Source organism: Zophobas morio, unplaced genomic scaffold (assembly GCF_036711695.1).
Source record: "Zophobas morio isolate AGI-343-1 ecotype UQ-CSIRO unplaced genomic scaffold, CSIRO_AGI_Zmor_V1 ptg000026l, whole genome shotgun sequence".
Lineage (NCBI taxonomy): Eukaryota > Metazoa > Arthropoda > Insecta > Coleoptera > Tenebrionidae > Zophobas > Zophobas morio.
Genome location: NW_026972131.1, coordinates 12,456,405 through 12,478,455, shown reverse-complemented (window position 1 = coordinate 12,478,455; position 22,051 = coordinate 12,456,405). Strand labels below are relative to the sequence as shown.

Sequence of the window (22,051 nt, the reverse complement as noted above, 5' to 3'; positions counted from 1 at the left end):
CAATTAGTTAGAAAAAAAAAACCTGTCCTGCTCTAATAACATCGAGAATATGCTCAAAATCACACTAATATTAGGTCTAATTGTGCCGACCATAGTTATAAAATTCACATTAAAGTAAGTCACGGACATTTTTTGAAGTGTATTACATTTCAAAAAGCAAAAAAAAATGTTCAATTTATAAACTTCATAATTTTGGTTTAAAGTTTATCAATCACGCTTTATTTTATTCGTTCCATTTGTTATCCTTTACTGCGGTCTCTCGTGGGTCGAACGTTCTTCGATCTTTAAATTTACTTATACAGCCTGTCTCAAAAAAAGGTCACTTCGATTTTCGATTTTTCGTTTTTTCGACCAACAGTTTCATCGAACTAGATTTTTCAGTTTCCATTTTTCTATCAATTTTTCGATTTTATTACTTTCCAATTTTCTGATTTTTCAAGTTTGCGGTATTTTGAATTTTCGAGTTTTCAGTTTTTTCGTTTTTCGATTTTTTAATTTTTTGTTTTTTTGATTTTTCGATGTTTCGATTTTTTGATTTTTCGTCTTTCCATTTTTAGATTTTTGGATTTTTCTGTTCGTCAGCTTTTAGACTTTGCAATTTTTTTGCATTTTTGGATTATATTTTACTTTCCGATTTTTTTGATTTTTGAATTCTCGATTTTTCAATTTTCCGGTTTTTTAATTCTTCTATTCTCGATTTTTCGATTTTCCATTAATCATTAAATTTTCCATTTTTCGGTTGTTTTATTTTTCGACTTTCGATTTTTCAACTTTCGATTATTCGATTTTCCATTTTCTGATTTTACGATTTTTCGATTTTCGTTTTTCCGCTTTTGTGGTTTTTAGATTTTTCTGTTTCTTTCAGTTTTTATGGTTCTGCAATTTGTTTTATTTTTCCATTTTTCGATTATTTTACTTTCCGATAGTTTGATTTTTGAATTTTCGGTTTTTCCATTTTTCGATTTGGGATTTTTCAATTTTTCGGTTTTTTAATTTTTCTTATTTCGATTTTAGATTTTTCAGATTTGTGGATTTGTGTCCGTTTTTTCGATTTTTAGAATATTGATTAATCGAATTTTCGATTTTTGAGCATTTCGATTTTTCGATTATCATTTTTCGAGTTTTCGATTTTCCATTTTTCAAATTTTCAATTTTTAATTTTGCTTTTTTCGATTGTTGCTTTTTAGAATTTTCCCTTCTTCAGCTTTTAGATTTCAATTTTGTTACTTTCCGATTTTCCACTTTTCGATTTTTTTATTTTTTTTCGATCGTCGTTTTTTCGATTTTCATTTTTCCGATTTTTTGATTTTTCAATTTTTAGGCCTTGCAATTTTTTTTACTTTTCGCTTTTTCGAGTATTTGTTTAATCGAATTTTCGATTTTTCGAGTTTTCGATTTTCGATTTTTCGGTTTTTCCATTTTCCGATTTTCCATTTTTAGATATTTTTCGATTTTTTTTTATTTTTCGATTTTTCTGTTCGTCAGTTTTGAGACTTTGCAATTTTTACTTTTCCACTTTTCTATTATTTTAGTTTTGGATTATTCGATTTTGGAATTTTGTTTTTTTTTCATTTTTCGATTTCCGATTCTTTAATTTTTCGATTTTTCGGTTTTTTAATTTGTCGATTCTCGATATTCCGATTTTCGATTTTTCGATTTTCCAATCTTCGATTTTTCAATTTCCAGTTTTCGATTTTCCACACTTTGATTTTACGATTTTTCGATTTTTCTGTTCGTCAGTTTTTAGGCTTTGCAATTTGTTTACTTTTCGATTTTTCGATTATTTTACTTTCCAATTTTTTGATTTTTGAATTGTCGACTTTTAGAGTTTTCAGTATTATGAATTTTCGAATTTTCGGTTTTCCTATTTTTCGATTTTTGATTTTTCCATTTTTCGGTTTTTTGATTTTTCAATTCTAGGTTTTTCAATCTTGCAAAGTTTCGATTTTTCAGATTTGTGAATTTACAGTTTTTCGATCGACCTACGTATTAGATTCATTGAATTTTCGATTTTCGGTTTTTCCATTTTTAGATTTTTGATTTTCCAGTTTTGTATTTTCAGATTTTCTGTTTTTCGATTTTTCGATATTTGATTTTCGAATTTTAGATTGTTCAGTTTTCCATTTTTCAGCTTTTAGACTTCAATTTTTTTACTTTTCGATTTTCCAAATTTTCGAGTTTCAATTTTCAGATTTTTGATTTTTCGATTTTCTTTTTAAATCTTTGAATTTTTCGGTTTTGATTTTTCGAATTTTTGATTTTTAATTTTTCCATTCTTCGGTTTTTAGACTTCAATTTTCTTTCTTTTAAATTTTTCGATATTCTATTTTCCGCTTTTCAGAATTTTCGATTTTCAGTTTTCAGACTTTCGATCATTAGAATTTTGGATTTTTCAGTTTTATGATTTTTCGATTTTTAGAAAATATGAGTAGTCGAATTTTCGATTTTTCAATTCATCGATTTTTCCATGTTCAATTTTTCAATTTAAATTTTGCGATTTTAAATTTGTCCACTGTCGATTTTTATAATTTTCGGTTTTTCAATTTTTCTATTCTCAACTGTTAGACTTCAATTTTGTTACTTCCCGATTTTTTGGTTTTCGATTTTCCAATTTTCAGAATTTCCAAGTTTCTTTATTCAGATTTTCGATTTTCCACTTTTTTGATTTTAGATTTTTCGAATTTTTGTTTTTCCAATTTTTGCTTTTTCGATTTTTCTGTTCGTTTCAGTTTTTAGGCTTTGCAATTTTTTCTACATTATATATATTGATTATTTTAATTTCCCATTTTTTTTATTTTTGTTTTTGATTTTTTTAATTTTCAATATTACTTTTCGATTTTTTGGTTTTCCCGTTTTTCATTTTTCGATTTTTCGATTTTTGAGGTTTGTGAATTTCCACTTTTCGATCGACCTAGGTATTTGATTCATTGAATTTTCGATTTTTTAATTAGCCATTTTATTTTTTTGATTTTTACGATTCGTATTTTTCGATTTTCTGTTTTTTGCATTTGTGAATTTCATTTTTTCCGATTTTTGATTTTGCGCATTTTAATCAAATTTTCGAAAAAGTTACCATGCTTACAAAAACTTCAAAACATCTACAATATTTCAAAGTATTCAATTTTGCTATTCTTGATTTCTTCAATAAAATAAATTGACTCAGTCATTAACTTTTTTGAGACACCTGTATAACCAAATCTAAAAAATATTAATGCAGTGATAAATCACAAGTATAAAAACTCATCATATTTTATACATTTAAGATAGGATTTATTCTGCAAAATTTTGAGGTGACGTCATAAATTTTTTAGAGGGGACACTCGACAATATCGTTTTTTATTTATTTATTTATTTATTATGAACATTTAAGAGTATTTTGTTGGAAAAAGTGATGACATTTTTTATACGGAACAATTGGTCGAAAGATGTTAGAAAGCAAAATAATTCCTGTCCGGACCATCGTTACTCACGAACGAAAGTGACCATTATTTTATGGGAACAAGTACCTGCTAAATCTTCTCCGACAAATTTGAGAGAACTGGTGTGAGCCATAAATACTTCTTACCAAATGTAAATTTCGTTGTAGTTTGAGCCTACCTACAAATTCTGCCCTTGAGGGATTTGGACCGCCTTCTTCGGTGAGGGCAGGCAAAAACGATCCGCCCATAGGCTCAAAACATTTGCGTGCGATTGTACATAAGAATTAATTAATACGGGAGAATCCGAGCCGCTCTAAATAATGATTCCGTCATCAATCTGGAGCGAGTGGTTCGGCGAAGTATTAAGCTTCTTTCCCAAAGGGGATGTCGGGGGTTATTTTGCCGACTCACGACACCTAATCTCAAACATTATCACGCCACAAGGAAATAGTCTTCGTTCGGTTCCTCCAGCTCCCGCTTTCTTTGCGTCGAGTCCGGTTAAGCTATACAGACCGTCATTGTGCACGTTTTTATTTATTACTGTGCAGACGGAAATTACAGGGGGAGGGACGAACCGCTCCTTCAAAAATTAATTTCGAGGATTTTGAGACGAGACGTATCAAAAGGACACAAAGTAAATGCTTCCACTGCGTAATCTGGTTTTACGTGAGCTTCACAAAGATGTTCATGTTTAAATAAACGACTTTTAAAAGAGGCTTAGTGCTTTGTGAGGAAAAACTTAGCTAGTGAAGGAGTGGCGTGTCGGTAGGGTTATATAGTGTGATTTTAATAAGGTCGCGCTCCCTCCCTTTTTGGTTAAGCGTGGACGAATGACCTTTGGATTACGAGATACGGTAACGCATAATAAGATTAAAACAATTGTGACATAATTAGCTGCAAGTTTACGTTCTCGTTTCTTCGGGCTAGCCGTTCACGAGTCTAACGTGTGTTTTAGCCAAATTGGAAGCTATTATTAGAATGTAATGAATAAGGAATGAACACTTGCGAGGAAAAGTAGCGTTTGATAATAATAACAATGGGTTATTGTGTTCGTTTCATGGGTCAGTATGAGTTTGATACACCACCAGTGTAAACAAAACTAAACATCGAGATGGTCTTTCTACGTTGAAATTTTATACGGTTTTTAATTTGGGTGTAAAAAACACATCTAGGTCGCTGCAAAAAACTCCGTATAAATTTTTTTTATTGTTTTCCCAACGTGAGATTAGCTTTCATATTAACTTCGAGTTTTGCGACTCGTGGCATACGCTGAAATTCCTTTACTGATCCCACTGAAAAAACTGACGACGCCATCTAATTGTAGCAATTCTAGTATCGGGTTCTAGTAATACCCTAATATCTTTTCCGCATTTTAGAGTCTTCTCTTCAAAGTTTTCGGCTTCTTGTTTCTGTAGATTTCTCATTTTCCCAATTTCCCCTTAAATTTGACGAATTTCTGGAGACAAAAAAGCATTGTTGTGCTAATTTCGCGAAATAGTGTGGCATAGGGAATTTCATAGTTTATTATTTATCTCCTCCAAATAATTGACGACGTAACAGTATTCTATTAAGTATTATATTTTTTCTTTTTTCCTTCATCTTCCCTTTTATTTTGGTCTTCTGCTTTGTTTGTCGAGGAAGATTTTTTCATTTCAGTGAGATAATGGGCAACTGAGAATTTTCATAACAATTATCTAAGCTACAGCCCGATTTTTTTTAATTTTTTGCAAAATTTTTAAAAAATCTTCGAGAATCCCGTTTTATTGTAAATAATCTCAGTGCTTTATTTTGAAATAATGTCAAAGAGTCTCAAGAATACTAGTGTTTTATTTTTGAAAGAATTTTAAAAACTCTCAGGGGTCTCTAGCATTTTATATTTGAAAAAAAAAGAATATAAGCGTTTTTATTTTTAAACGGGGTTTAAAGAATCTCAGTGTTTTATTTTTTAAAAGGATTTTGAAGAAGCTCAGGGCCACTAGTGTTTTAATTTTGAATAGGTTTTAAAGAATCTCCCAAGTCCCTAGTGCTTTATTTGTTAAAGAGTTTTAAAGAATCTCGGGTTCCTCAAGTGTTTTATTTTTTAAAGGGATTTTCGAAAAATCTCAGGGCCCCTAGTGTTTTAATTTTGAATGGGTTTTAAAGAATCTCAGGGACCTGTAGTTTTTTATTTTTGAACAGGCTTTTAAGAATCGCAGGCGCCCTTAATTTTATTTTTTAAAAGGGTTTTAAAGAATCTCAGGGGTCTCTAGTGATTTATTTTTTAAACACTTTTAAAGAATCTCAGGGCCACCTAGTAATTTATTTATAAAAGGCTTTTGAAGAATCTCGGAGGTTCTTAGTGCTTTAATTTTGAATAGGTTTTAAAGTATCTCACAGATCCCTAGTGTTTTATTTGTTAAAGAGTTTTAAAGAATCTCAGGTTTCCTTAGCGTTTTATTTTATAGAGAATTTTCGAAAATCTCAGGGTCCCCTAGTGTTTTAATTTTGAATGGGTTTTAAAGATTCTCATAGACCTGTAGTTTTTTATTTTTGAACGGGTTTTTAAGAATCTCAGGCGCTCTTAGTTTCTATTTTTTAAAAGGATTTTAAGAATCTCAAGGGCCTTTAGTTTTTTATTTTTAAAAAGGTTTTGAAGTATCTCAGGGGCCACTAGTGCTTTAATTTTGAATAGGTTTTGAAGAATCTCAGGAATCTGTAGTTTTTTATATTTGAAAGGGTTCTTAAGAATCTCAGGGGCTCTTAGTTTCCGTTTTTTTAAAAGGGTTTTGAAGAATTTCAAGGGCCCCTAATGTTTATTTTTGAAGGTGTTTCAAGAATCTCAGGGGCCCCTAGTAATTTATTTTTTTTAAGGATTTTTGAATAATCTCACAGGCCTCTAGCGTTTTATTTTGGAAATAGGTTTTGAAGAATCTCACAGGTCCCTAGTGTTTTATTTGTTAATGAGTTTTAAAGAATCTCAGGTTCCTCTAGTGTTTTATTTTTTAAAGGATTTCGAGAATCTCAGGGTCCCTAGTGTTTTAATTTTGAATGGGTTTTAAAGAACTCTCAGGTGTCTGCAGTTTTTATTTTTGAACGCGTTTTTAAGAATCTCAGGGGCCCCTAGTAATTTATTTTTTAAAGGGTTTTTGAATAATCTCGCAGACTCCTAGTGTTTTATTTTTGAATAGGTTTTGAAGAATCTCACAGGTCCCTAGTGTTTTATTTGTTAATGAGTTTTAAAGATTCTCAGGTTTCCTTAGTGTTTTATTTTATAAAGGACTTTCGAAAATCTCAGGGACCCTAGTGTTTTAATTTTGAATAGGTTTTAAAGAATTTCAGGGTCCACTAATGTTTATTTTTGAAGGTTTTTAAGAATCTCAGGGGCCCCTAGTAATTTATTTTTTAAAGGGTTTTTGAATAATCTCACAGGCCTCTAGTGTTTTAATTTTGAATAGGTTTTAATGAATCTCGGGTGTCTGCAGTTTTTTATTATTGAACGGGTTTTTAAGAATCTCAGGGGCCCTTAGTTTCCATTTTTTAAAAGGCTTTTGAAGAATTTCAGGGGCCCCTAATGTTTATTTTTGAAGGTGTTTTATGAGTCTGAGGGGCCCCTAGTAAATTATTTTTTAAAGGGTTTTTGAATAATCTCACAGGCTTCTAGTATTTTATTTTTGAATAGGTTTTAAAAAATCTCACAGGTCCCTAGTGTTTTATTTGTTAATGAGTTTTAAAAAATCTCAGGTTCCGATAGTGTTTTATTTTTTAAAGGATTTTCGAGAATCTCAGGGTCCCTAGTGTTTTAATTTTGAATAGGTTTTAAAGAATCTCAGGTGTCTGTAGTTTTTTATTTTTGAACGGGTTTTTAAAAATCTCAGGGGCCCTTAGTTTCCATTTTTTAAAAGGGTTTTCAAGAATCTCAGACCCCTTGTGATTTATTTTTGAAATAATTTTAAGGAATCTCAGGGGTCTCTAGTGTTTTATTTTTAAATGGGTTTTGAAAAATTTCAGGGACCCCAAGTGCTTTATTTTTTAAAGGGTTTTAAGGAATGTCAGGGGCCCTTAGTAATTTATTTTTTAAGGGGTTTTTGAACAATCTCAGAGGTCAATGGTGTTTTATTTTTAAAAAATTCTTAAGAATCTCCTGAGGGGTCTCTAGTGTCTACTTTTAAAACTGTTTTGAAGAATCTCAGGGATCCTAGTGTTTTAATTTTGAATTGGTTTTAAAAAATCTCAGAGGCCCATAGTGTTCTATTTTGAACGGATTTTAAAGAATCTCAGGTGCTGTTAGTGTTTTATTTTTAAAGGACTTTAAAGAATCTCACATCCCATTTGATTTATTTTTGAAATACTTTTAAGGAATCTCATGGATATCTAGTGTTTTATTTTTAAACGGGTTTTGAAACATCTCTGGGACCCCAAGTGATTAATTTTTTAAAGAGTGTTAAGGAATCTCAGGGGCCCCTAGCAATTTATTTTTTTAAAGAATTTTAAGAATCTCAGGGACTCCTGATCTTTTATTTTCAAGAACGTTTTGAAGAATCTCTTCAGGGGTCTCTAGTGTTCTACTTTTAAAAGTGTTTTGAAGAATCTCAGCCCCCCCCCCTAGTCTTTTAATTTTGAATTGATTTTAAAAAATATCAGGGGCCCATAGTGTTTTATTTTTTTGTTTTGAAGAATCTCAGTGGCCTCTAGTGTTTTAATTTTAAACAGGTTTTGAAAAATCTCAGCGACCCCAAGTGTTTTATTTTTTTAAAGAGATTTAAAGAATCTCAAGTGTCCCTAGGAATTTATTTTTTGTAGAATTTTAAGAATCTCAGGGACCCCTACTCTTTTATTTTCAAAAAGGTCTTGAAGAATCTCAGGCGTCATTAGTGTTTTGTTTTTAAAAATTTCTTAAGAATCTTCTCAGGGGTTTCTAATGTTCTACTTTTAAAAGTGTTTTAAAGAATCTCAGGGGCCCCCAGTGTTTTATTTTTAAAGTTTTAAAGAATCTCATGGCGCTAGTGATTTATTTTTTAAAGAGTTTTAAACAATCTCACGGGAACTCAAGTGTTTTATTTTCTAAAGAGTTTTAAAGAATCTCAGGGGCCCCTAGTAATTAATTTTTTTTATAGAATTTTACGAATCTCAGGGACCCCTGGTCTCTTATTTTCAAGAAGGTTTTGACGAATCTCTTCAGGGGTCTCTAGTGTTCTACTTTTAAAAGTGTTTTGAAGAATGTCAGCCCCTAGTGTTTGAATTTTGAATTGATTTTAAGGAATATCAAGGGCCCATAGTGTTCTATTTTTTTGTTTTAAAGAATCTCAGCGACTCCAAATGTTTTATTTTTTTAACAAGTTTTAAGGAATCTTAGGGGCCCCTAGTGTTTTATTTTTTAAAGACTTTTAAAGAATCTCAGGGGCCCCTAGTAATTTATTTTTTATAGAATTTTAATTTTCAAAAAGGTTTTGAAGAATCGCAGGCGTCGTTAGTGTAAAAAGTTCTTAAGAATCTTCTCAGGGATTTCAAGTCTTCTACTTTTAAAAGTGTTTTAAAGTGTTTTAAAGAATCTCAGGGCCTCCAGTGTTTTATTTTAAAGTTTTAAAGAATCTCATGGCGCCAGTGATTTTTTTTTTAAAGAGTTTTAAACAATCTCAGGGGCCCCCAAGTGTTTTATTTTTTAAAGAGTTTTAAAGAATCTCAAGGGTCCCATGTAATTTATTTTTTAAAATGTTTTGAAGAATCTCAGGGGACCCTAGCAATTAATTTTTTTATGGAATTTTCAAAATCGCGGGGACCCCTGGTCTTTTATTTTCAAGAAGGTTTTGAAAAATCTCTTCAAGGGTCTCTAGTGTTCTATTTTTAAAAGTGTTTTGAAGAATCTCAGTGGCCTCTAGTGTTTTATTTTTAAACGGATTTCGAAAAATCTCAGCGACCCCAAGTGCTTTAGTTTTTTAAAGAATTTTAAGGAATCTCAAAGGCCCCTAGTAATTTATTTTTTAAAGGGTTTTTGAAGAATCTCAAGGGTCCCTAGTAATTTATTTTTTATAGAATTTTAAGAATCTCAGGGACCCCTAGCCTTTTATTTTTAAAATGGTTTTGAAGAATCTCAGGGGTCATTAGTGTTTAATTTTTAAAAAAATTCTTAAGAAACTCCTCAGGGGCCCCTAGTGTTTTATTTTTTAAAGAATTTTACAGAATCTCAAGGATCTCTAGTAATTAATTTTCATAGAGATTTAAGAGTCTCGGGCTCCCGAGTCTTTTATTTTTAAAAAGGTTTTGAAGAATCTCAGGGATCATTAGTGTTTTATTTTCAAAAAATTATTTAAGACGTCCTCAGGGGTCTTTAGTGTTCTACTTTTGAACGGGTTTTTGAAAATCTCAGGGCCTTAGTGATTTAATTTTGAAATATTTTTAAGGATCTCAGGGGCCCTTAGTGATTTATTTTTTAAAGGGTGTTTGAAGAATCTCAGGGGTCAGTGATTTATTTTTTAAAGAGTTTTAAAGACCCCTAGCCTTTTATTTTTAAAAGTGTTTTGAAGAATCTCAGGCCCCCAAGTTTTCTATTTTTGAACGGGTTTTAAAGAATCTCAGGGACCCTCAGTGTTTTATTTTTAAGGAGCTTTAAGGAATCTCAGGGCCCTAGTGATTTATTTTTGAAATACTTTTAAGAATCTCAGAGATCTCTAATGTTTTATTTTTAAAAGGGTTTTGAAGAATCTCAGGGGCCCTAAGTGCTTTATGTTTTAAAGTGTTTTAAAGAATCTCAGGGGTCCCTAGTGTTTTATTTTTAAAGGGCTTTAAAGAATCTCAGGGGCCCTAGTGATTAATTTTTTAAAGGGTGTTTGAAGAATTTCAGGGGTCAGTGATTTATTTTTTAAAGAGTTTTAAAACGTGTTTTAAAGAATCTCAAAGATCCCTGGCATTTTGTTTTCGAAAGGGTTTTAAAGAATCACAAGGGCTTCTAGTGTTTTATTTTTGAAAAGCTTTAAAAATTTTAGGGGCCTCTGGTGTTTTATTTTTGTTTTGAAAGAATTCTAAATATCTCAGAGCCCCTAGTGTTTTATTTTTAAAAATGTTTTAAAGACTCTCAAGGACCTCTGGCGTTTTGTTTTCGGAAGGGTTTTAACAAATCACAGGGGGTCCTAGTGTTTTATTTTTTAAAGGATTTTAAAGAATCCCAGAGGCCCTTGGTGTTTTATTTTTGACAGAATTTTAAAGGATCTCAAGGGCCTCTAGTGTTTTTTTTTTGAAAAGTTTTAAGAATCTTAGGGGCATCTGGTGTTTTAGTTTTGATTTCAAAGAGTTTTAAATATCTCAGAGGTTTTAATAAATCACAGGGGGTCCTAGAGTTTTATTTTTGACAGGATTTTAAAGAATCACAATTGCCTCTAGTGTTTTATTTTTTAAAAGCTTTAAAAATCTTAGAGGCCTCTGGAGTATTTATTTTTGTTTTGAAGAGTTTTAAATATCTCAGAGGCCCCTAGTGCTTTATTTTTAAAAGTGTTTTAAAGAATCTCAAGGGACGCTGGCATTTTGTTTTGAAATACTTTTAAGAATCTCAGAGATCTCTAATGTTTTATTTTTAAAAGGGTTTTGAGGAATCTCAGGGGCCCTAAGTGCTTTATGTTTTAAATTGTTTTAAAGAATCTCAGGGGCCCCTAGTGTTTTATTTTTAAAGGGCTTTAAAGAATCTCAGGGGCCCCTAGTAATTTATTTTTTAAAGGCTTTTTGAAGAATCTCAAGGGCCTCTAGTGTTTTATTTTTTAAAGAGTTTTAAACAATCTCAGGGGCCCTTAGTCATTTATTTTTTAAAGGGTGTTTGAAGAATCTCAGGGGTCAGTAATTTATTTTTTAAAGAGTTTTAAAGAATCTCAGGGACCCCTAGTCTTTTATTTTTAAAAGTGTTTTGAAGAATCTCAGGCCCCCAAGTTTTCTATTTTTGAACGGGTTAAAAAATCTTTAATCTTTAATCTTTAATCTTTATCGATCATTCTACAGGTAAAAACCCAGTTACAGAGATCAAAGTGTACAATATAAAATAGAATAACACAATAAAATGACAGAGTATACATAATAGTACTCAGGGGGTCTCAGTGTTTTATTTTTAAGGAGCTTTAAGGAATCTCAGGGCCCTAGTGATTTATTTTTGAAATACTTTTAAGAATCTCAGGGATCTTTAATGTTTAATTTTTAAACGGGTTTTGAAGAATCTCAGGGGCCCTTAGTAATTTACGTTTTAAAGGGTTTTTGAAGAATATCAGGGGCACCTAGTAATTTATTTTTTAAAGATTTTTGAAGAATCTCGGGGGCCCTTTGTGTTTTATTTTTAAAAGGATTGTAAACAAGTTCAAGGGTCCTTAGAGTTTTATTTGGAGATAATTTTGAAAATCTGTTTTTCTTCCTTTTTTCTTCATATTCCTTTTTATTTCGATCTTCTTGCCACAGTTTTTGTTGGATTTCATCCCTTGATTCATTTGCGGATTTTGTTTTCAAGATTTTCTTCATAAGGCGGAAGAAAAATAATTAGATATGAGGTTTTGGAGCATTGTAGTTATTGAAATGAGATAATGGGCAACTGAGAATTTTTATAACAACTTAGCATTAAAAAAATGCTTTCAAAAATTTTTTAATTCTACCTTTGTGGCCCCGATTGTCATAAAAAACATAATTTAATCAAAATAAAATAATCAAAGCAAATATTTTCACACTTAAGCAACAAATTCGTGATGAATCAACTGCTTTTATAGCTCGTCCAAGATAAGTTTTTACAATTTACTGATAAGACCACCAGATACGAATTCAGTAGAATACTGGCAAATAAACGTACCGCACCGACAATTATGACCGACAACGACAACTTTGACGTTTTCGAGTTGGCGAAAAACCCAGACGGCTACACTTTGTTCAAAATGGTTTTAGACAACTTCGAAATCTACAACCAGCACATCAACTCCGAGGACGAGCACGGCAACACTTTGTTGCACCTGATAGTTAACCATTACGGTAACAACTCGCCGCCAATTTGCCTCCAAATTAATCCTTTGTTGTATAACAACAGATCATATCAACCTGGTGAACCGGCTGCTAACCCTCGGTGCCGACGTCAACAAGAGCAACTTCATGGATGAAACTCCCGTCTACTTCGCGTGTAGTAAAGGCAAGCTAAAACTCGCCAAGCTCCTAGTGGAAAAAGGCGCTGATCTGCGCGTCAAAGACTCCAAGTCGAAGTCGCTCCTACACATTGCTGTCGAAAAAAGCAACCTGGAGCTGTGTCGGTTTTTAATCGAACGAGGACTCGACGTCAACTCCCAGGACCACGACGGCGAAACTCCTCTCCACTACGCCGTCCAAACCAAACACAACAAAATCTTGTTCTTGTTAGTGCATAAAGCGGACATCAACAAGCAGGACCACGACGGCTACACCCCTCTGCACCTAGCGGCGAAAACTAGCGTCGAAGTGGTCAACTTCCTCCTCCGGAACAAAGCCTCCACGTCTCTGAAGACGTTCAACGGCGATTCGCCTCTGCACCTCGCCGCAGCGGCGGGCAATTTGGCCACTGCGACAGTTCTTTTAAGCTTTTTCAACGTTAACTGCCTGAACAATGACAATTACTCTGCGGCACAATTAGCCGAAATGAACGGCCACGAAGAGGTTCAGCGGTTATTGCAGCGGCATTGTGCTCCACCTAGGGGTCCTGAAGGAAAGAAAGGGAAGCGTATGTAGTTCGAAGAATGCGCCGGCGATTGTGTAATGATTGCCTTTTAATAAATGTTTTGTGGAAAGTTCGAGGGTTGCGGTGGCACAAAGGCGCTATTAATTAAAGTGAAAATTCCGCGATCTGGCGAAGTTTTATTTCGCGATTGGATGCTGCCACGCTTCGCGTTGTAATTAAACTTTGCGGACGAAAAAAGCGGGTCGAGTTGGTAGATATGCAACCAGTAATTCGTGTTTTTATAAAGCGAGACGGATTGGTAATAGTTTTTGTCGGTGATTATTTAAGGTAATAGGCAATTACTGGGGGGTTTGGCCTTCGTATGGCTTTCGCTAGTGGTGGTGTGAGTAAATATTGATTTGTCTAGCAATTTGGGTCGCCGGGACGATTATTGTAGGGTAAAATACACAACTGAATTATATATTTTTGTTACTTTTTTGAACAGGTATGATAAAGATGATATTTATTTATACGATATTTTTATTTTATTAATGGCTTCCCATATCCTTCAAATTTAAGTGTGTATGCCAAAAAATGGAGCACAGAAAGAGAAATGTGCGGAAAGGAATTATTTAAAATTTTAACAAAAACCGAATCTTAACATTTACCTCCATTTTAATAACATACTTAAAACAGTTATTTCAGGCTAATTATTATCCTTGTTAGGAACCCGAATTATTATTTTTTTTTGACACATATGTCCTTTCACAACATGCAGGTTTTTCTGTGAAAGGAAAAAAAGGATTTTCAAACTTAGCGCTCAGCACATAACTGATTTTTTGTTTTAAAACCCATCTGAAAAATTCTCAAAGTTATAATTCTGTGCTTATTTTTCATGTTTCTTCAAACCCCCCATTTATTTTTTCGAATTATAGAATAATTCCAAATCGATCTGGACAGGTGTTTGTTTTATGGAAATATTCTTAATGTAACTCTTTAGGTAGCCGAGAAAAATGCGAATTTATCTGCCCCCTTATATTTTTCGAATTTTCTCAGGATTACGATTATCACTCCTACAATCCTAAGTGATTTTGATTTATCACCTCAAATAATGGCATTTTTATATATATCAAGGGGGCCTTAGTGTTTTAATGTTAAAGACATATTTAAAAAAAAATCTGGGCAGCCGGTGTTTAGCGTTAAATTTCAAAGAATTTTGAAGCCCTCTGCTGTTTTATTTTTGAAAGAATTTAAAGAAACTTGGAAATTCCCGATGGTTTTTTTTAAATAATTGTAAAGAATTTCAGAGGCCCCGAGTGCTTTATTTTAGAAAGAATGTTAAAGAATCCCAAAGGTTCTAGTCTTTTATTTTTAAAAGGATTTTAAAGAATCTCAGGTCGTCTAGTGTTTCATTTTTGAGAGAATTTAAAGAATCTCAGAGGTTTTATTATTAAAACAATATTAAAAAATTGTAGGGGTCTAAGTCTCTTATCTTTCAAAGGATTTTTAAGACTCTCCTGATGTTTTATTTTGGGCAGAATTTGATAGAATCTCAAGGGCCCCTAGTGTATTATCTTTGAAAAGCTTTTAGAATCTTAGGAGCCTCTGGTGTTTTATTTTTATTTTGACAGAGTTTTAAATATCTCAAGGGCCCCTAGTGTTTTATTTTTAAAAGTGTTTTAAAGAATCTCAGGTCCTCTAGTGTTTTATTTTTGAGAGAATTTAAATAATCTCAGGGGTTTGATTATTAAAACAATATTAAAAAATTGTAAGGGTCTAAGTCTCTTATCTTTCAAAGAATTTTTAAGACTCTCCTGATGTTTTATTTTGGGCAGAATTTGATAGAATCTCAAGGGCCCCTAGTGTCTTATTTTTTAAAAGCTTTCGGAATGTTAGGAGCCTCTGGTGTTTTATTTTTATTTTGACATAGTTTTAAATATCTCAAGGGCCCCTAGTGTTTTATTTTTAAAAGTGTTTTAAAGAATCTCAGGTCCTCAATTGTTTTATTTTTGAGAGAATTTAAAGAATCTCAGGGGTTTGATTATTATTAAAACAATATTAAAAAATTGTAGGAGTCTAAGTCTCTTATCTTTCAAAGGATTTTTAAGACTCTCCTGATGTTTTATTTTGGGCAGAATTTGATAGAATCTCAAGGGCCCCTAGTGTTTTATTTTTGAAAAGCTATCGGAATTGTAGGAGCCTCTGGTGTTTTATTTTTATTTTGACAGAGTTTTAAATATCTCAAGGGCACCTAGTGTTTTATTTTTACAAGTGTTTTAAAGAATCTCAGGTCCTCTAGTGTTTTATTTTTGAGAGAATTTAAAGAATCTCAGGGGTTTGATTATTAAAACAATATTAAAAAATTGTAGGGGTCTAAGTCTCTTATCTTTCAAAGGATTTTTAAGACTCTCCTGATGTTTTATTTTGGGCAGAATTTGATAGAATCTCAAGGGCCCCTAATGTTTTATTTTTGAAAAGCTTTCGGAATCTTAGGAACCTCTGGTGTTTCATTTTTATTTTGACAGAGTTTTAAATATCTCAAGGGCCGCTATTATATTATTTTTAAAAGTGTTTTAAAGAATCTCAGGTCCTCTAGTGTTTTATTTTTGAGAGAATTTAAAGAATCAAGGGTTTTATTATTAAAACGATATTAAAAAATTGTAGGGGTCTAAGTCTCTTATCTTTCAAAGAACTTTTAAGACTCTCTTGATGTTTTATTTTGGGCAGAATTTTATAGAATCTCAAGGGCCCCTAGTGTATTATTTTTGAAAAGCTTTCAGAATCTTAGGAGCCTCTGGTGTTTTATTTTTATTTTGACAGAGTTTTAAATATCTCAAGGGCCCCTAGTGTTTTATTTTTGAAAAGCTTTCGAAATGTTAGGAACCTCTGGTGTTTTATTTTTATTTTGACAGAGTTTTAAATATCTCAAGGGCCCCTAGTGTTTTATTTTTAAAAGTGTTTTAAAGAATCTCAGGTCCTCTAGTCTTTTATTTTTGAGAAAATTTAAAGAATCCCAGGGGTTTTATTATTAAAACAATATTAAAAAATTGTAGGGGTCTAAGTCTCTTTGTTTTCTTGAGATTCTATCAAATTCTTAAAAAATTTGATAGAATCTCAAGGGCCCCTAGTGTTTTATTTTTTAATGCTTTCGGAATCTTAGGAGCCTCTGGTGTTTTATTTTTATTTTGACAAAGTTTTAAATATCTCAAGGGTCCCTAGTGTTTTATTTTTAAAGGTGTTTTAAAGAATCTCAGGTCCTCTAGTGTTTCATTTTTCAGAGAATTTAAAGAATCTCAGGGGTTTTATTATTAAAACAATATTAAAAATTTGTAAGGGTCTAAGTCTCTTATCTTTCTAAGGATTTTTAAGACTCTCCTGATGTTTTATTTTGGGCAGAATTTGATAGAATCTCAAGGGCCCATAGTGTTTTATTTTTGAAAAGCTTTCGGAATCTTAGGAACCTCTGGTGTTTCATTTTTATTTTGACAGAGTTTTAAATATCTCAAGGGCCGCTATTATATTATTTTTAAAAGTGTTTTAAAGAATCTCAGGTCCTCTAGTGTTTTATTTTTGAGAGAATTTAAAGAATCTCAGGGGTTTGATTATTAAAACAATATTAAAAAAATGTAGGGGTCTAAGTCTCTTATCTTTCAAATAATTTTTAAGGCTCTCCTGATGTTTTATTTTGGGCAGAATTTGATAGAATCTCAAGGGCGCCTAGTGTTTTATTTTTGAAAAGCTTTCGGAATCTTAGGAGCCTCTGGTGTTTTATTTTTATTTTGACAGAGTTTTAAATATCTCAAGGGCCCCAAGTGTTTTATTTTTAAAAGTGTTTTAAAGAATCTCAGGTCCTCTAGTGTTTTATTTTTGAGAGAATTTAAAGAATCCCAGGGGTTTTATTATTAAAACAATATTAAAAAATTGTAGGGGTCTAAGTCTTTTATCTTTCAAAGGATTTTTAAGACACTCCTGATGTTTTATTTTGGGCAGAATTTGATAGAATCTCAAGGGCCCCTAGTGTTTTATTTTTAAAAAGCTTTCGGAATTTTAGTAGCCTCTGTTGTTTTATTTTTATTTTGACAGAGTTTTAAATATCTCAAGGGCCCCTAGTGTTTCATTTTTAAAAGTGTTTTAAAGAATCTCAGGTCCTTTGGTGTTTTATTTTTTAGAGAATTTAAAAAATCTCAGGGGTTTTATTATTTTAAAAACAATATTAAAAATTTGTAGGGGTCTAAGTCTCTTATCCTTCAAAGGATTTTTAAGACTCTCCTGATGTTTTATTTTGGGCAGAATTTGATAGAATCTCAAGGGCCCCTAGTGTTTTATTTTTGAAAAGCTTTCGGAATCTTAGGAGCCTCTAGTGTTTTATTTTTATTTTGACAGAGTATTAAATATCTGAGGGGCCCTTAGTGTTTTATTTTTAAAAGTGTTTTAAAAAATCTCAAGGGCCCCTGGCGTTTTGTTTTTGAAAGGGTTTTAGTAAATCACAGGAGCTCATTGTGTTTTATTTTTGAAAGGATTTTAAAAATTCCCAGAGGCCCCAGGTGTTTTATTTTTGACAGAATTTTAAAGAATCTCAAGGGCTTCTAGTGTTTTTTTTTTGAAAAGTTTTAAGAATCGTAGGGGCCTCTGGTGTTTTATTTTTGTTTTGAAAGAGTATTAAATATCTCGGAGATCCTAGTGTTTTATTTTAAAAAGTGTTTTAAAGAATTTCAAGAGCCCTTGGCATTTTGCTTTTGAAATTGTTTTAATAAATCACAGGGGGTCCTAGTGTTCTATTTTTTAAAGAATTTTAAAGAATCCGAGAGATCCCTGGTGTTTTATTTTTGACGGCATTTTAAAGAATCTCAATATGGTTTTAATAAATCACAGGGGGTCCTAGTGTTCTATTTTTTAAAGGATTTTAAAGAATCTCAGAGGCCCCTAGTGGTTTATTTTTGACAGAATTTTAAAGAATCTTTAGGGCCTTTGGTGTTTTATTTTTGAAAATCTTTAAGAATCTTAGGAGTCGCTGGTATTTTATTTCTGTTTTGAAAGAATTTTAAATATATCAGGGGCCCCTAGTGTTTTATTTTTAAAAGTGTTTGAAAGTATCTCAAGGGCCCCTGGCGTTTTGTTTTCGAAAGGATTTTAGAAAATCAAAGGAGCTCCTTGTGTTTTATTTTTTAAAGGATTTTAAACAATCCCAGAGGTCTCCGATGTTTTATTTTTGACCGAATTTTAAAGAATCTGAAGGACGTCTAGTGTTTTTTTTTTGAAAAGTTTTCAGAATCTTAGGGGCCTGTGGTGTTTTATTTTAGTTTTGAAAGAGTTTTAAATATCTCAGGGGCCCCTAGTGTTTTATGTATTTCTGAAAAACCTGTAATAATGTTAAGAGCACCTGGTGTTTTATTTTTGAAAACGCTTTAAGAATCTCAAGGGCTCTTAATGTTTTATTTTTAAAAGGGTTTAAAAGAAACTCAGGAGCCTATGGGGTATTGTTTTAACCGGGTTTTAAAGAACCTCAAGAGCACCCTTTTCTTTTATTTTTAAAAGGGTTTTAAATAATCACAAGGGTCCTTAGTGTTTTATTTCTGAAACGATTATAAAGCTTTAAGGATCTCAAGGGCTCGTGCTGTTTCATTTTCGTAAGAATCTTAAAGAATCTCAGGGGCTTCTAGTATTTTTTTTTTTAATTTAAATAATCTTAGGGACCTCTGGTGTTTTATTTTTCTTTAGAAAGAGTTTTAAATATTTCACGGGCCCCTAGTGTTTTAGTTTTAAAAGGTTTTAAAGAACCTCGGGGGCCTCTAAAATTTTAAATTGCCCTTGGTGTGTTCATGTAATTTCCAACCCCAAAAAAAATCAAATACTCGGTATAATAATTGACTGCGCTGGCGTCTAAACGCTTGACCTTGCTTGCTCCAAAGACAAAAAAGACGATGATGAAATCGCATATTTAATATGTAAAATGTTCATATCCTCTACCGGACGCAACATTTGTGTCAATTTTCGTAACTCGTGCGCTATTTTATGCGAACACAGAAAACTGTACAATAAACAATAGCAATTAGTTAACCGTCAATACCAATTGTAGCTCCCTCGGGCCTAAAATTGCTTATTAAATAATTACCACGTGGATAATTGTTTGAAACGGATCATCGGATGCTATAATCGAGTTTTATTGGGTACGAATTTGACCACGATTAAATTTATTAGTGTAAGTGGTCACATTAATTATTTCACCAAATTGGAGAGTTTGTCGCTATTAAGATCCCTTTCGTGACAACGTTTTATTATTCTAGGCAGCATCGAAATAAATTTTATTTATTTGTTGGAAATAATTTGTTCAGATGAGCACGTACATAATTCTCGATTCAATTTATCTACACTTTGCCGTCCCCTTGTTGACTCCTGACAGTAAAATAAAACTCACGAAATTCATGGGTCCGGAGTTAGTCCTTTCGTTTGATTTATGGTCAGTCCGTTTAGTGCGCTGAAGTGTTGATCCTGCCCCGGAAAACCGAAAGAAAACGCCCAAACAATTAACGTTGCCGTTAGTAACTTCACGTTTTATTAAGTTGAAAAACGTTAATTAAAAAGTTAATTTCCATACAACCGCCGCAGTTGCAACACCTGCCACGTGCACTTTTTCCTGAAACGACGCCAACTTGTACATTTATTAAATAAGAAGTCAGATAAGACTGATAATAGAAAGAGTGCAGCGAGTTTCAATCGTAAAGCTCGGGCAAAATCAAATTAAAATCGAGCAAACCTATTCGGAAAGCCCATTAGTATTCCCTCGTCGCTTAAACCTTACCTTTATTACACCCAATTTGCATAAAATATTTCATCACAACACAGAAGACTCTGAAAAAAGTGCGCCATACGTGCCAAGTTGTCGCTTATTCCACGCGCAAAGGGCGAATATTTGATTTAGATCCAACTGTGTATAAAAAAGTCGCTTTAGTTTTAGTTTATTTTTCGATTCGGATCATCCCGTAATGAAGTACGCCATAACCTGACAGATTGAAGGGGCGATATTTCTACACAGATTCCCTGCGATATTATCGATCGAAGGGCCGAATCCCGTCCCGAACTTCTAAGTGCTCTGGAAATAGCGGAGTGACTTAAAGTCACCTGGAGTGTACCCACTATCTGCTAAATTATACAAAACTCACGTTTAAGCAGCCACAACGGATGGGTTTATGGAACGGAAAGATAAGAAACGAAGGAATGAAATATCGCCCTACTTTCTTTAAGCCAGTGCACCGGTTTAATATACGTACGTCTGTTTGAAGGGGGCTGCATTTGAGGGCATCTCCGACTGCGATAAATTTAACTCGGATATTGAAAAATTCTACTTTGAAAGGATGGAGCAGCTTGAGCTCGCCGAATCTTCGGGGCAATTGCAACAAAAGGACCCGGGGGTGAAATGATAATAGCCTGGATCTACCTAACTTCATCAATCTTGAAACCACCATAAAAAGCCAAATCCGGGGAATCCTAGACGAGTTTAATGCAGGCACCGGCGGCTTGACGAACGAGAGCTTTATTGGCGTTTGGGGCGGCGAGAAATAACGTCTACCTGGATAGACGCACTATCGTCAGATCTATTTTGTTTTATGAAAGTCTCCAACGATTCTTGTAAATCTTGTCTGTGTCGAGTTTAATGTTGTTGTTTTATTTATTTCCGAAAGTGACACTAAACATTTTAGTATTAAATAAGATTGCCTTGATCAAATTTCCGGTAACGTCATCAAGCTTTTATTGGGGATAAACTTGTGCATTTTGATATCGTTGTTCCGTAATCATTAATCAAGTAACATTTAAATACTTAATGAAATTTTAGAATTATCAAAAAATTTCTTAAACATCTGAATCAACCTTCCAAGAAAAAAAGTCAAAGTTAAATTGTAAAATGTGGTTATAAAATTTTGATTTTTTTTTTCAAAAATCTGGACGTTCAGGGTAAAAAATCAAGGTATGGTGTTTTATACGTCATAACATTACTGATGCGGACGGTTAGACAAATTTTTGTTCGTTTGACCATAAACGGGAGACCTATTTTTTAAGACTCCAAGAGTCATAAAAAGTCAAACAAGCACGAAATCATTTGAATCTTTTTATAATACATCTAGAGCAGGGAGACCAAACTATCATTTTTTCTTCTTTCCTAGCATTATTTTCCTATTTTATCTTACTGCTATTTTCTCTTTTTGTCAAGTTTAAGTAAGAAAGTCATTTTGTATATGTATATTTCTATTTTGGTTTTTCGATGTATCAGTTTTGGGTTTTTCGGTTTTTCAAGTCTTCAAATTTTCTTCGAATTTTCCATTTGTCGACTTATGGTTGGATAATTTTTCGATATTTGTGTTTTGAGATTTTTCGATTCTTCAATTTTTTGGCTTTTGATGAAACTAAAATTAAATTTCAGATATGTCGGATTTTCAATGTTTAAAATTTTTCGATCTTTGAGAATTTTCTACGTCTGAATTTTTCAGTTTTTCGACATTTTAATTTAAAATTTTCGTATTGTCGATTTCACGATTTTTCGATTTCTTGATCTTTGATGTTTCGACTTCTGGATGTTTCAGTTTTTCCGTTTTTTCATGTTTTCATTTCTTGGTTTCTCGGTTTTTCGATTTTCAATGTAGATTCCTTGATTTTTCAATTTTTCCATTTTTCGATTTCAGAATTTTTGATTTTTCAATTTACGATATTTCGTATTTTTATTTTTGAATTTTTCGATTTTTCGAAATCTAGATTTTTGGAATTTCTCAGAATTCTTTTTTTTTTCAAAATTTGATTCATTTTTCTCAATTTAACATTTTTTAATTTTTCAGTATTTCGATTTTACGATTTTTTTATTTTTTAATACTTCAATTTGTCAATTTTTCGAGTAGACATTGAAAAATTAAAGTATTAAATTAAAAAAAAACGAAAGAAAAATTGAAAGATCGAAAAACTGAAAAATTCAGACAGAAACATTCTCAAAAAATCGAAAAATTTTAAACACTAATTCCGACATCGATTT

The 22,051-nt window shown here is 32.3% G+C and overlaps 2 protein-coding genes across 2 annotated transcripts in view; one reads left to right on the top strand and one right to left on the bottom strand.

Annotated features, from left to right (window-relative positions):
- The window catches only part of Epac (Exchange protein directly activated by cAMP), a 226,735-nt gene that overhangs the window by 171,370 nt on the left and 33,314 nt on the right, over positions 1-22,051 (bottom strand). The gene's annotated exons all lie outside the window — the stretch shown is intronic.
- LOC135136334 (putative ankyrin repeat protein RF_0381) lies at positions 12,199-13,565 on the top strand. The gene is made up of 2 exons (XM_064065567.1): positions 12,199-12,383; positions 12,439-13,565. Exons 1-2 carry the CDS (start codon positions 12,221-12,223, stop codon positions 13,104-13,106), a joined length of 831 nt encoding a protein of 276 aa, XP_063921637.1. The 5' UTR covers positions 12,199-12,220; the 3' UTR covers positions 13,107-13,565.